At 40.7% G+C, this 14,141-nt stretch overlaps 1 protein-coding gene across 2 annotated transcripts in view; it reads right to left on the bottom strand.

The window, feature by feature from the left end:
- CDH13 (cadherin 13) overlaps window positions 1-14,141 on the bottom strand; it is a 444,671-nt gene that overhangs the window by 255,760 nt on the left and 174,770 nt on the right. For both annotated transcript variants that reach the window (XM_018083847.2, XM_018083853.2), the window contains exon 4: window positions 5,529-5,645. In XM_018083847.2, coding sequence (XP_017939336.1) covers window positions 5,529-5,645 — 117 coding nt within the window. The remainder of the gene's footprint in view (window positions 1-5,528; window positions 5,646-14,141) is intronic.

Genomic DNA, 14,141 nt, shown 5'->3' with positions numbered 1-14,141 from the left:
TGATTTTTACACTCGCTCTGGATTTACAGAAAATGCCTGTGCTGGGCCAAACAAATTGAGCTCATATATATTTCTGCCCAATCTCACTGCACTAGTACCAGAACTTGATTTTTCTCTAATCCCAATCTTTTTTTTCTTGCTGGATTTGTAAGAGATTTATAATGCTGTCTTTTATTAATACTCTCTTTATTCCCTAAGTGCTATTCATCAATAACACCTTTTTCCTCCTCCTCCCACCTTTTCTACCTTGTTTGCTGCTTGTTTAGATATCCTCAGCTGTGGATGTGCCTTTTCCTGCCTGGAATAACAGACACACTTCAGCAGAGTGCTCTCCTTATGCACCATCAGACTGACTCAAGAAACCTGAATTCCTTGTCCCTGAGTAATTCCATCTGCTTTTGGAAAAAGTCCCTCACCTTGCAATGCTTCCCAGGAGACAATGGTTTCCCCACCTCCCTGATGGCACCACTTCAGCTCTCACTGAAATATTCTTCCCTTTTGGACAAGTCAGAATTCCTGCTGATACCACCTCCTATTTTCTGAGCATCCTCTTTGGAACAGCACCATCGTTCCATTTGATGTGGCGATGATTCAAAAAAAAAAAAAACAAACCACAAATGGATCATAGAAAATAATTTTCCAAAACCCAGCAGGTTTTTCCCCCAGACCTCAGACCCACGTCTGGCTCTGCTGGAGAAACACATTCTCCTGCTTCCACATCATTTTTAGTAGCAGACACAAAGATTTAGACCAAGAACTGGGACTCAGACTTTACCAAGGGAGCAGTTGGTGAGCAGTCCCACAGATCTCTCTCTTGGGGTTGGAAAGGATTTGGGGTATAAATATGTTCTGCACATCATTCCCTTCTCTGCCAGCACACACCATTAGCTTCCAGGTTACATCCCCATCCTAGCTACTAATTCCTTTCCTCCTCCACTTCTCTTTAGATTCCATCTCCCTACCCTCTCACTTTCTGCCTAATTTTCCAGTAGAACCAAAGCACTTCTTAATTCAGCTTTTATTTCACTGCTGTTCTTGTTCCTCTCTGGTCTTTCACATGTCCTCCTCTAATCTATAAACCTTCTCTCCAAGTTCTCTTCACAGGTTGATGGATCACGATCATCTCTCTCGACACTTCCTTTCAATTTTTTGCCTGAATTTTGACATTTTTTACAGCTGCATCTTCAGTCCATAACAATTCTCTTCTGGGAAGCATATAATTTATCCTGTATAAATAGTCTCACTAAGATAGCCACTCAGAAAATAGTCAGCTTCCAGCAGCTTTTCCATCCAGTTATCTTTAGCTTCCACCCCTCTTCAGGTTTTTTTCTGACTGCTGCATTAACAGACAAGATGTGTTTTCTCTTTGTCTTAAATTCACAGCTCAGAGGAGGAAAAAAAAATCCAAAAAACCCACTTCCTCACAGATCTTAAAGATTTCTATCCTTGTTGTTAGGCTGCACCATGTCTACTCTTGAACTTTTGTTGGGGTCAGTCCTGCCACCTCACTGCAGCTGAGAGCGCAGATCAGAGGCAGGAAGGACATATACAATTCTGATCCAAAATACCTGAAGAAACATCCCTTCCTTCCAGAAGGACAAAACAGACAAATAACTAAGAAAACATTTTCACTTACTGTCAAAAAAGAAAAGTTTTGTTTTTTCTTTATTCAACAGTTTCCTTCAAAGTCTCTTGTGTTTCTCTCCTTCTGTGTTCTGACCTTCACTGAGCATAAAGATTCCTGCCAATTTTTACCAGGCCACTCATGGCTTCCAGAATTTGCATGCCAAGAATTACAATACTCATTCTTATGAAGGACAATTCCTTTAAATTAAAGAATAGAATCCTTGAGTCATCACATGTCCATCAGCAGCATGAGAGCAAATCCTTTGAGCCCGTAGAAGGACGGTCTCACTTCGCAGGTGTCCTTCTCTCCTAATGTGTGGAAAAAGGGCTGGAACTTTTTGGCCACCTTCACAGTCACCTTCCAGCTCCTTGATCTCTGCTTTAGTGTGAGGATTAAACTTCTGAAGTGCCATCATCCAGTTCATCACCACAGTTAAAGGTGATGAGATTGTCCTCAAGTGGATGCACAGAACCACCACTCTCAAGAAAACACTTCCACAGCCTGGTGGTGAAGAACCTGTCACTGCAATCACAAGCTAATCCTGCATCCCACTGCTTTGTATTTCATTTGGCTTGATGTGGACACATAACCAGAAAAGTAACATATGGAGAGAGACTGAAAATTGAATATCAGATCCCTGTGCTATATCAGCAAGAGCTCAACAAAACACATCCATAACAGTCGAGAGTTGTAGCCTGGGCCATCTGGTCACAAAGGCCCATATTACCAGGATTGTAGGAAAATATTTTAATCTCACTATTTTCCCTCAGGCATGAAGGATGATATGCAAAATCTTGAATTCTGCTAAAAGGTGAGATTTTTTCCACCTCCAAACACAGCATGCCTATGATAGTTATTTAATTAAGAGATCCCCTAATGAAGGGTGTGCAAATAGCAAGGCAATAATCCAATTCCTGAGTGGGTTTGCTGGAAAGGCAGGAACAGCACAGAGAACAGCCTCTACACATGTATTTCCTTGTTAAGCTAAATGCTAATTCAAATTTTTGTAATTAATTTAAACAAAGCAATGTTTCCACTTGTCCAGTGCAGTATCTCCTTCCTGATACATATAACCAAATGAATGATGTGCTCTAAAATCCCTTTTTTTGAGTGTGTGTGGTATTTTTTTTCTGAATTGTGAAATAAAAATTAATTGTCCTCTCCCCTCTCTCCTGTTTCTGCACATCTGCCTTGCTCCCAACTAAGTGCTAAAAAGAATTTCAATTATTGGCTGCTGCAATCTCTTCCAAACAACCTTGTGCATTTCCAGCCAACATAGCATGGGGTGGAAAGCAGGAGACAGTCAGGACAGATGCACAAAATGCACTGGTAATTCCCTAAAACAGGCAAAAGAAAGGGAAAATAACACAGTGGAAACTTAACTGCTCTGTGAACATCCAAACAGAACGAGTCCTGTCTGAAATACAGTTCATTGAGACAGGAAAACTTCACATTCCTTCTCATTTTTGAAATTCTATTATAATGCACAAATTATCCATTCTCTGAGTGTTTTATCTCTTCCCCAAAACACTAAAGAAAGCACAGCTCCTGAATCCATCTGCAGTGTCCCTCTGCAGGGACCACAACAGACCAGAGGTGGCAAAGCTGAAGCTCAAGAGAAATCCATCCCCTGCAGAAACTGCAGCTCATCAGCCTGTGATGCATCAGCGGTGCCCTGTGGAGGTCCCAAAATATTTTAAAGAGGAAATGTGTTCCTCATGCCTTACAGAAGTGGGCAAATAAATGTGGGGGTTTTTTTCAAATCCATGAAGCTACATAAACTTCACAACAAACACCTAAATTTGGGTGAGACAGATGATCAACTTTTTCTACACTTTGTGCAGGATCCATGAAACAAGTCCATGAAACAAGTGATCTGGGTTAATAGGAGCATTCATTCTACTCAGGAAGAGTTCACAGCCCATCTTATGAAGATCAGTGACAAGTCAAGAAAAAGAATAAAAGAATTGCTTTTATTTTATTTTAAGGTCATTTTTGCACTGACTCCAACTGAATTTCTTAGCTGGGGAACCATAAACTCTTCCCTCCCATCGGTGTGTCTGAGGCTCCAAAGCTCTTTATTTATACTTTGTTCAGCATTCAGTTGCAAATAACTGCAAATTCCACTATTTCAAACACCTCTAAACTTTTTGTCTCGCATGACACGTTTACAATCTATTTTTCTACTTGCAGTAACCACGGCCAAAATACTCAGCTTGATCCCTAAATTAGAACTATGTTGAAAAAAAAAAAGAATCCTGTAAAGAATCATAAAAATTATGACAGCTCAAAGTGTTTCAGGGTGCTGATCATTTGCAGCTCCTATAATTTACACATCAGTGGAGGACAGGTTTTCTCAGGGCCTTTGAAAAACAGCCCGACAGATACTTTTCCACTCCTGTGTTTGCACATCGTGTTGTGATCCCCCAGCAGCACTTCAGGAACGGCAACAGATCAGGCTGACAGGAGGTGAGGAAAACATTTCAGGATCTGATTGGTCTCATTTGTGCTTCAGGAGCCTCAGTCACCACAACCATCATCCCAAACTTCCAATAAAAACAGTGAAGGCATTTCTACAAAGCAACTCAGGCTGCCTGAGATCCAAATATTCAGTGTTCATGAGCAGAAAGGGTGGAAGAGGGCTGGGTATAAGTAACCTTTTCTATTCTCTGGCAGCTTTAAAATTGAACAAGTCTTAAAAATTAACTATTTATCACAACGATAGTTATTGATCATTGATTCTCAAAGATTGAAATGTGGAAGGAGGCCTTCACTGTTCAGAAATAGCTTTGGAAAGTTTAGAAAAATGTTAAAAAATAAAAAACTTACAGAAATTTATGAAACCAGTATAAATTATTGGTGGAGAGAGGGGAGAAAAATGAAATCCTCATAGATTATTCTTTCTTTTTACTGATAAGGAAACAAATTTTCCTAATTATTTAAGTAACTGATTAGGTGCCTGTTGGCTTAATTACATGATTGCATCACTAAATGGGATCAATTGTAGAGTAAAATCGTGCCCTTGAGCTGTGTATTTGGCTCCAGCAATCACACAATGGGAGTTAGGAACAAACTCCACATCTGTGTGTGCCACCAGGGCATTAACACACCAGCTAAAGTCTGAGGGAGGCAGAGCAGGCCCCGTGTCAAAACTGCCAACATGAAAACTGTATTCATGTAATTATAACCTCTCATGCCTTCATGGCCATTTGAACAATTACTGGTGGTTTATTTTTTATTATTTTGTATATCTGAAGTTCTGGAAAAGTGGCTGTTAAGACCCTCATCTCTCTGATCACCTGAAGACACCAGAAAAAAAACTTTCCACTTGTTTCTCAGACCTCTACAAACAACCAAAAATAAAAATGGAAACATCTACTAATATATATTGAAACATCTACTGATATGTATTTTGCCTTTGGCCATGAGAAATTAACTCAATGAACCAATGTAAAGAACAAACAAAAAAACTGCTTTTACATGGAATACCTTATGATTTCCTTCCAGGAGTTGAGATGGAAACAAGATATTCCATACCATGCAGTGGGATATTCTTCAGAACATTCCTGGCCAAGACCTCAGCCCCAGCCCAGCACCCAGACACACAGGTGGGCAGCAAACTCTCCTGATGAGAGCAGCTGCATTAAAACCACCCCTCTGATTAAAGCCCTTTCCATAAGCTGGGAAATCCTGCCATGAGCACAAACTATTGCCAGCTGTCTGCATAAGCCATTGTCATTTGTCTACACAACACAGACAGAAAAACAATCTTCCTGATTCAGTTTGATATTTCCAAATACTGTTGGAATATTACCATCAATGTGACAGGCACTGCAAAGCCTTAAGAGAAAGAGCTCAACTACTTAATAACAGAATTCTATCCAGGTCTAGGTTGACTTACCTTGCCAACTTGTCTGGGGAATGGTGGTCTTTGATTTTCAGGAATTAATATTGGAGTTGCCAAAATAGCCCTTTTTTGTCTTGGAATTCCAGCGTTGCCTTCTAGTTTTAGGATTTCCTAAAAGAAAAGAAAAAGAGCAATTACAAAAACTTCCAATCCACTATTCAGTCGTTATTGCCATCCACTGCATCTTTAGGCACAATCAATGTGAACCACCACATTCTAAGTTCTGTGTTACATGTTTCCCCAGCAATTAGTGATACCATATCAAACCAGGCATTTAAATCTGTCAGGTTACTGTACTTATTACAGTGACAGCAGACAGCCCATATTCATTTTCTTTTCATGTAGGCAAATTACAAAGCTAAGAAAGTGTGTTACCATCCTAACCTGATGCCTGCTGAAATCATAAATCTTAAGCAAGGTCTGGCTTACCTCAAATACTTGTAACCAGACCAGTAAAAAGCCACACTTCAAATGTCTTTACATAATTTTCATGTCCTAAATTGCATCTCTACTCACTTGCTTCTCAGTCCAGGCTTTCAATCAAACAGAACTGACACTGAATTTGCAGACACTGTCAGCGGGTAATGAACTCTAAATAAACACCAAAAGCTTGTAACTTCAAAATAGACTCCAAAACCCCAGGTGTAACTTAAAATATCAGCCAGCAGGTTAATTGGTGTGGGGTGCTTTGTGTTGGGGTTTTCTTCTCCTTAGAGAAAATTTCACACTGTATCATCAGAAAGAACAAAAGTGGAAGCTTTTTAAACACAGGCATTGCTTTTCCTGCTGCATTTTCTGGAGTATTTATTTCTAGCTGAGCTTCAGGCAACTCAGCACTTTTATGAGCCACAGTGAACTCTTCACAGCGGCCTCTGGCCCCTGGAAAACTTTGTCCAGCACACCTTTGCTTCCTCTGCCCTTCTGCTCTCTGATCCTCTCAGTGCTCTCCCTGCAGGAGCTGCAACTTCCCAGCTCCACCCTCTTTTTCTTCTGCTTCCTCCTACAGTCTCTGCAACTCTCTTCTCCAAGCACAGTCACTACCAAGGTCAAAAACAGCCTCTCCCCATCTCCCAGAGCTCTTCACTTGATCTAGGCCCCTTTTTAGGAAGAAAAAAAACCTAAAAAGAACACAAAGAAACCCACACAAAAAAACCAACCAAACAAACAATAAGCCCCAAACTAACCAAACCAAACAAACAAAACCCCAACAAAAGCAACAAAAGGACACATTTGTAGTGCATTGGGAACTGTGGAACTGAAAAAGATTTTGATCACTACTATTCATTCAGGTTGTTTTGACAATTTTACCCCCAAAAAATTACAAGTTGAATTAAATGTCTAATTCTAATAAGGTTGTTACACCCTACAGGTAACACTTTGCTCTTTTAATGAACAAACTCCCAAAACTGAAGTTTCTCAGTCAGTTCTGGAATCCATGTTGTTGTTTTAATAGCTGATACTTCATTACATAACAAAAGCACCATCCCTAGGCTGTATTTTTATAAAACTTCAAAGCTGGATGAGTTTTCTTGGTGGCACAAATTGGATCCATCAGCCAAGATCTGCACAGGCTGCTCCTGCTGCTCTCTGTGTCGGTGCCTCCCATCTAACAAGTCTCCCATCATCAAAACTCTGCTCTACCTCCACCAGCTGTAGCATCACTTCTCAAATTTGACAACAAACAGCAGCAAAGGAAACTCAAGTTTTCACCCATTTGCTTTAGTCATGATAAAGTCAAAGAGCAGTGGGAACCACACAGAGAATCCCTTCTCACAGGGTTGCCAATTTTCATAACTTTTTGAGGCTCCCCCTGACAGATTTCCCATCTCTCCCAAAGGCTTTGCCACTTCTCTCTAATCTTTCAGTCTGAAGGCCACTCGGGTCCCTATTTTTGTCTTTCAACTCCTCTCCCAAAAGAATTTTCCTTAATAAAAATTCATGAGAAAGTTCAAGATAAAAACATTTGAAGTGTCAACTAAAAAGGAAAGAGCTGAATTCTGTTCCAAAGGCAAATGCCCAGAGCAGTGAGCTTTCAAAATCACTTACACTGTAAACACAGCAGACAGATTGGCTGGCATGTGCCTGGGACACTTCTGAGGACAGGAATGGGGACTATCAGCACATCCACAAGGAGACACCAGTTCTGCAGCTCAGCAGCAGCAAGGCTCAGCTGCTCCCAGCTTTCACTCCCACCTTCATGGTTGTCCTTCAGCTCATGAAGGTGTCAGGGAGAATTCCCAGGCACGTGCTCGTTGCACATGAGGCAGCCATTCACATTTACATAGCTTTGAATCGTGGTTTGGGTTGGAAGAGGCCTTTTAAGATCACCCAGCCCAAACTCTCTGCAATAAGCAGGGACATGGAATCACAGAACCACAGAATCAGCCAGGTTGGAAAGGACCACTGAGATCATCAAGTCCAACCCTTGATCCAACCCCGCTGTGGTTCCCAGCCCATGGCACTGATGCCGCATCCAGTCTCATCTTAAACACCTCCAGGGATGGAGAATCCACCCCCTCCCTGGGCAGCCCATTCCAATGCCTGATTATCCTCTCTGTAAAGAATTTCTTCCTAATATCCAACCTAAACCTCCCCTGGCAGAGCTTAAGACATATCCAACCAGATCACTCTGCTCTGAGCCCCATCCACCATGACTTTGTTTCATGTTTCTTCCTATGCTGGTTTGAGGAGGAAAAGGGAATTTTCAGATTGTTCAATAGATCTCCCAGTTTTGGTAGTCATAGACCCCTAAGCAATTAGTTCATCCCTTTCCCATGGCAGGTTATCCTTGCACTTTTCCAAAGGTCCACAAATGTAAGAAAAGCCCTATTTATATCCAATGAATCAACACTGAAGTCATTAATATAAAGAAGTGAAGTTCTAAAGGAAAGCAGAAAGGTGGTAAGACTTAAGGCCTTCAAGTCCAGATTTCCAAGCAGGACTTTGGAACAGGGGGGGGGGAAAAGTAAATAGAATTGTTTGCTTGTTTATTTTTGTTTCTAAGCACAATTAGTCTGTTACATGGAGAAAAAAGCTTATGCAGATTGGGCAGAGAAACGTGAGTGCTTCTTCTCTGAGTGTGTTTCACACTGTTTATTCTTCAAATCTCTCTGTGTTTTTTTTAAACAGTGATTTTTCATGATGATTTCTCTCTGTCTTATCATCCCCCAGTGTCTAACAGCAATGACTGATTAAATGAGTAGCCAAAAGCATCACTGTGGAAAGCAGGTAAACAGAGGAGAAGAAAAGGTCAAGAGCACTTCACCAACACTTTCAATAATTCACTGTTGTTTGTGGTCTCATAATGATTTCCCTGTTTGTAAAGAACAGGGGAGAAGAAAAAACATTTTGCTTAATGCCAAGCAGCTGCAACTGATGGTTTGATCCTCAGTTCAGTATATAAAACAGAGAGAGGATGGCCACAGTCACCATCTGCTTCTTCCACACCTTCTGCTTTGTAGACAGAAACATGAGGTGTGTGTCCAGAAACACCCATCCACAAGCAAAATTTAAAATTATTATAATAAATACACACTAACCTAAGAAAATGTACCAAAAAAAAAATTAATCTTTCTGACTGTTTTGGGGTATTTTAAGCCAAAATGGTAGGAGAGAAATCCTGTCAGCTTCTTTACTTTTACTATTTAACTACAATATCACACCTGTGATCACCATATTTCCAGAGCCCTTCTCATGGTCGGTGGGTCACCTGATCAGAACTAATATTTCACTGTCCACCATTTCAGAATCAGCTTTTACACCCTATTTTTTACTTCATTCATTTCCCTTTCTAGGCATGGAATCGGCACAACAACCGTTCAGCACCCAATGTGCTGATTCACTGGCAGGAAAACCTGATTCCCTCTTTACTACAAGCAGCCTCCTCATTTTCCCAGTATTTAGTTTAGATTTTTATTGAGAGATGCCAGTCTGCCCCAACTCCAATCCTATGCAAGTTGTAATTTCCCTGCATCCCTTCAGAACTCTGCTCTTCCTTTTGTTTTTCTTTCTTTTCACCAGGGGTTCTTGGGAGTGTCCAAATACTTGAATATTTGAATAAATGGCCCAGTCACTCTCCAGCAGCAGGAACCATTACTCTTGACAAAGAAAATTTCATTAGAACTTGTCATGGGAATGAGGTGGCTGAATACTCATATTGATTTGCCACAGTGAGGGTTGGAAGCACCACTGGAGTGGCAATCAGTAATCCACCATGGGCACCAGAAAAACTTGGAGTTTCCTGCCATTCAGTTGGTTTTATAGACTAAGGTTGATGGTATGAAATGGGGTCAGTCCTAAATACAAAAAGTAAAAATAATTGGATGCTCGTTGAAATAGGATGTTTAATGAGAGATGTATCAGTCTTTCCAGAAAATAACATCTCCACATAATACTGATCAATTAAAGCTGCACGCAGACCAACTTAAGAAGTCATTTTATACAATTCTCAACTGAAATTTCAGAGTGTGCTGTAATAATTAGTTCCTTTATGTTTGTTTCTATCATAGGAATATTGTTAATATCTGCAGTATTAATAGTAAATTATTTCTAAAACATGTGCCAAAACAGAAAACTATTCTCTCATGTTGGTACTAATACGAAAATCTAAGGAAGATGCTGGAACTTTATTCATGAGTTAATGAACAACTATCTAACAAATAATTAACTCAGTGAATAAATTGAAGGATTTTAAAGGTCAATGGCATTCACACAAACATCTGCTCAAAAATATACTGTCCTCAAAGCCTGCAAATGTCACCTTAAGAATCACTTTGTATACTTGGGAGGAACAAATCCAGTGCAAATCCAGCTTGCTGAGGGGGATTGGGTGTTTCAGAGAATATAAGTTTCCAAGCTTATGATGCACAATCAGATACAACATCTGGGTAATGGAAATTGCTGGTGGAACTTGATTTAATTACACTGGGTGTTTCTACAATTATAATTGGTGCATAAATAGAGAGGCCCAGCCTTACAGTGCCCCACTGATCCATCCATTAACTGCACAGCCCCTTGGGAATCTCAGAGCACAGCATTGCTCAGGTGCCCTTCATCTCCCTGTGCCAGATACATTTTTATAGGATGGAGGTTCCTGTTATCTTTTTTTAGGAAAAAAATTTATTCCTGTTCAAATCATTTGGTCATGTGCAAATCAGAAGTATTTTAATTCTAATATATTCTAGGGTATTTTTTATACATAGGTGACAGAAACTGTCGTGGAGACACATCTGAACTCTTGCTTTGTGAAATGATTCATCCAATTATTGCCCTGAACTTCAGCAGTATCTTTTTGTGATGGAAAAGTCCTGTTTCTATTTAAGTATAAGTTTCATTTATCTTCCCATCTGCCTTATTCTGTGTCAGGGAAAAGTTTTTCTAAGATGGTAACAAAGTGCCATTAACTTTGCTTTTGTACACATTAACCATGGGAGTTACCTGTACTGAGAATAACACATGACCAAGAGCCTTTCCCTTTTTTAAATTAACATTTCAGACTATTCTTGTCATCCTTTAGAGTGTTATTTTCATTTTGAATCATATGTGAGTCACCCCCTCTTACAGGAAATCTCGTATTGGTTCCACACTGCTCATTAAATATAATGAGGTGTCCCTTATACACAACCAACCAAATATGCTCTGACTGCCTCATCTGTCAAACTCAGTGAAATACAGGCTTAAGGAGAAAGACAATTGCTGACCTTATGCCTCTGTCTTCACCAGGATAAACTAACAACACAGCACTTATCACTGGTAAAAATACCCTTGTCTCCATCTCTCCTGTGCTTACATTTGTTGCGAAGCAAACAAAACCAGGCTGCTTTTACAGCATGCCAGGAGAAATGCAAAATTCTTCAAGATGTCCCAAAACCTTCAGATCCTGAAGGAAATGTAATTTAAATAAGGAAAGCACTTGCTGATGCAACTGCCAAGGCATACAAGCCTTACGAAAACTGTCCTGCAATAAAAATTTACATGGAAAACAGGAGGGTTTGACTTTGTGGTTTTGGGAGTTTTTTCTCTTTTAATGACAGCATCTGCCATTGGGTTCCATACCAACCTGCTACTGAAAACAGCACTGGACACACAGTGGAGTTCTGGAGCAATTCAAATATTTCAAAAACCTGATCCTTTCGAGCTTTAACCAAGGCCACGTGGAAAATACATCTCACAGCATGGACACAAGGCCTTAACTTCTTACTCTCAATATTCCTGCTGAGTCCACTGAGTGGACTCCTTTCTCCACTTATATTGGAGGAACTCAAAAGGCAAGAGCTTCCCTTCACCCCCAGCAAGGAGGGAAAACACCTGAATGAATGGCCCAGTCGCTCCCCAGCAGCAGGAACGATTACTCATAGAACACACCTCTCAGTTCTAGGGCATGTTAAATGAATCAAAGATGAACCCTTTTGCTGGGGCAATAACCTCTAAAAGAGCCACAAAATCTGCAGGTCAGTAGCACACAACTGGCAACTCCAAATGTGGAATAACACAAGGAGCAAGGAACAAGCTGTTCATTGTTTCACTTCTGGGATATAAGGGCAATTTCTAATAAAGCAAATTTATTTCTTATGTAAAAGAAATGCTATTCACAGAAGAAGTTGTTTTACCTTGGAAAGCCAGCTTTGTGTGTCTTGCTGCAGGGTAGGCAGCTGTAAGTATACAGCAGAAAACCAACACATTTTATAGCCATGTTCTGGATTCAAGTGCTGCAGAATTCACTGCATTCTAACAGTGCTGCACAAAGGCAATTCCATGATACCCTAAAGCAATATAAGTCTGATAAAGTCATGTATGCTGTTTAATAGATCTGGCAGCTGCAGTGCCAGTGCTGTGTCTGTGTGGATGCATAAACCCTCTGCTTCCTACCTCCTACAAGCTCCAAGCTTGTACAACTAAAGCCTTCTCAGTCCTGCTCCCCAGCTATTCTCTAAAAGCTCCATTGCCATGTATTCCTTGTTATCCCTCAATTCCTTCATCATCTTCATTCCCTCAACTAAACAGCCCCTCATCCCACAGAACCGTAGAATGCTTTGGGTTGGAAGGGACCTCAAAGCCCCTCCAGTGCCACCCCCTGCCATGGGCAGGGACACCTTCCACCAGCCCAGGTTGCTCCAAGCCCCATCCAACCTGGCCTTGGACACTTCCAGGGATGGGGCAGCCACAGCTTCTCTGGGCAACCTGTGCCAGGGCCTCCCCACCCTCACAGGGAAGAATTTGTTCCTAATATCCCTTCAAAATCTACTTTCTTTCAACTTAAAGTCATTATTTCTTGTCCTATCACTCCACGCCTTTGTAAATTCTAATTCCAAACACTGATCATTTACCTTGCAATTCTTTTCTAAACTCTGCACAATCCTTCTGTTCTTACTGTCACCTCCTGCATTCCCAAATAACAACTCACTTTCTCTTGCTCCAGCTCTCAGTGTAATTCCACAAGTCCTATTTTTCTTTCAAAAATATTCATTCCTTAACATTCATTTTGAATTTGTTTCTCGTGAACATTGGTGATACAACTTTACCCAAAATGAAGCCATCTTAAATTTACATTTCTTTCTTTCTTTTTTTTTAATAACTCTTTTAAGACAAGGTAAGTAACAGCAATTCCTCATAATGCCATATTTTAACCCCTGACTTTCTCATCGGGAGCTGACATAACATGCATGAAATTACTACAGCAAACAGATTTGTATATGCCATAGATCACTCTGGAGCTTGTGAAATCCCACCATAACACTTCCAGGACCTTGTCCTCCCCTCCCCTGCCATTTTCCCAATGCACAGCCACCCCCAAGCCAATCCAAGAAATGCATAAATTCTGTCAAATGGCAACAGTGGCTTTTTAAATTCAGTGTGCATGTTGGAAGCAGCAATTCCTGAAGTGGGACAGCAGGCAGAGAAGCCGAGTTAAGCTCCCAGCAGACACAGGGTTTCCAAACCTTCCACATCATTATTTGTCACTTTAAATAAAAGCAGGTCTCTATTTAAAATGAGAATTCATGACATGTTGGACAGATACACACATTAAACATTATCTCTTCCTTCTCTCACCACCTATCACTAATCCTGACTGTCCAGAAAAACATCTTATTTTCCCATGCTATCAAATCCTCAGGAGGGAATGAGAAATTCAGCTTTTGGCCTGAGATTTCACAAAACACACCTAAAAAATCACAATGCAGACACTGACTGTATGTCCTACAGCCCTCCCCTGTACATTTGGACAACCTGAACTGTGAGTGTCCATTAGCTGGGCACATCCAGTTGAATCCTGCTTTTTGCACAGCACTAATTACATACAGGAGACTCACTTAGGGGCAAATTGCCCATTACCTCATGCTGGAAAACAAAATAAGACCCCTTTTATTAATAGTCTGAGAAGTCTATTTCTATTTTCAAGGACAGTTTAACTGGGAGGGGCTTTCAGTAGCTTCCATTAGAACTGGTGCACTCTTAAATGCAATGTAGTGCTGCAGTCACACACCTGCACCACTTCCCTCCTCCTTTCCATTAGAGCAGGGCTGTACTGACCCACCAGCAAAAATAATGTTCCCTAAGACTGCCAAGCAGGAATGCACTTGGTTTAGCCCACAGGTCTGCACAATAAAC

Source organism: Manacus vitellinus, unplaced genomic scaffold (genome assembly GCF_001715985.3).
Source record: "Manacus vitellinus isolate BGI_N305 unplaced genomic scaffold, ASM171598v3 scaffold_10_pilon, whole genome shotgun sequence".
In the NCBI taxonomy this organism is placed as follows: domain Eukaryota; kingdom Metazoa; phylum Chordata; class Aves; order Passeriformes; family Pipridae; genus Manacus; species Manacus vitellinus.
The sequence above is the reverse complement of the archived record's forward strand: the minus strand, read 5'-3'. Positions and strand labels throughout refer to the sequence as shown.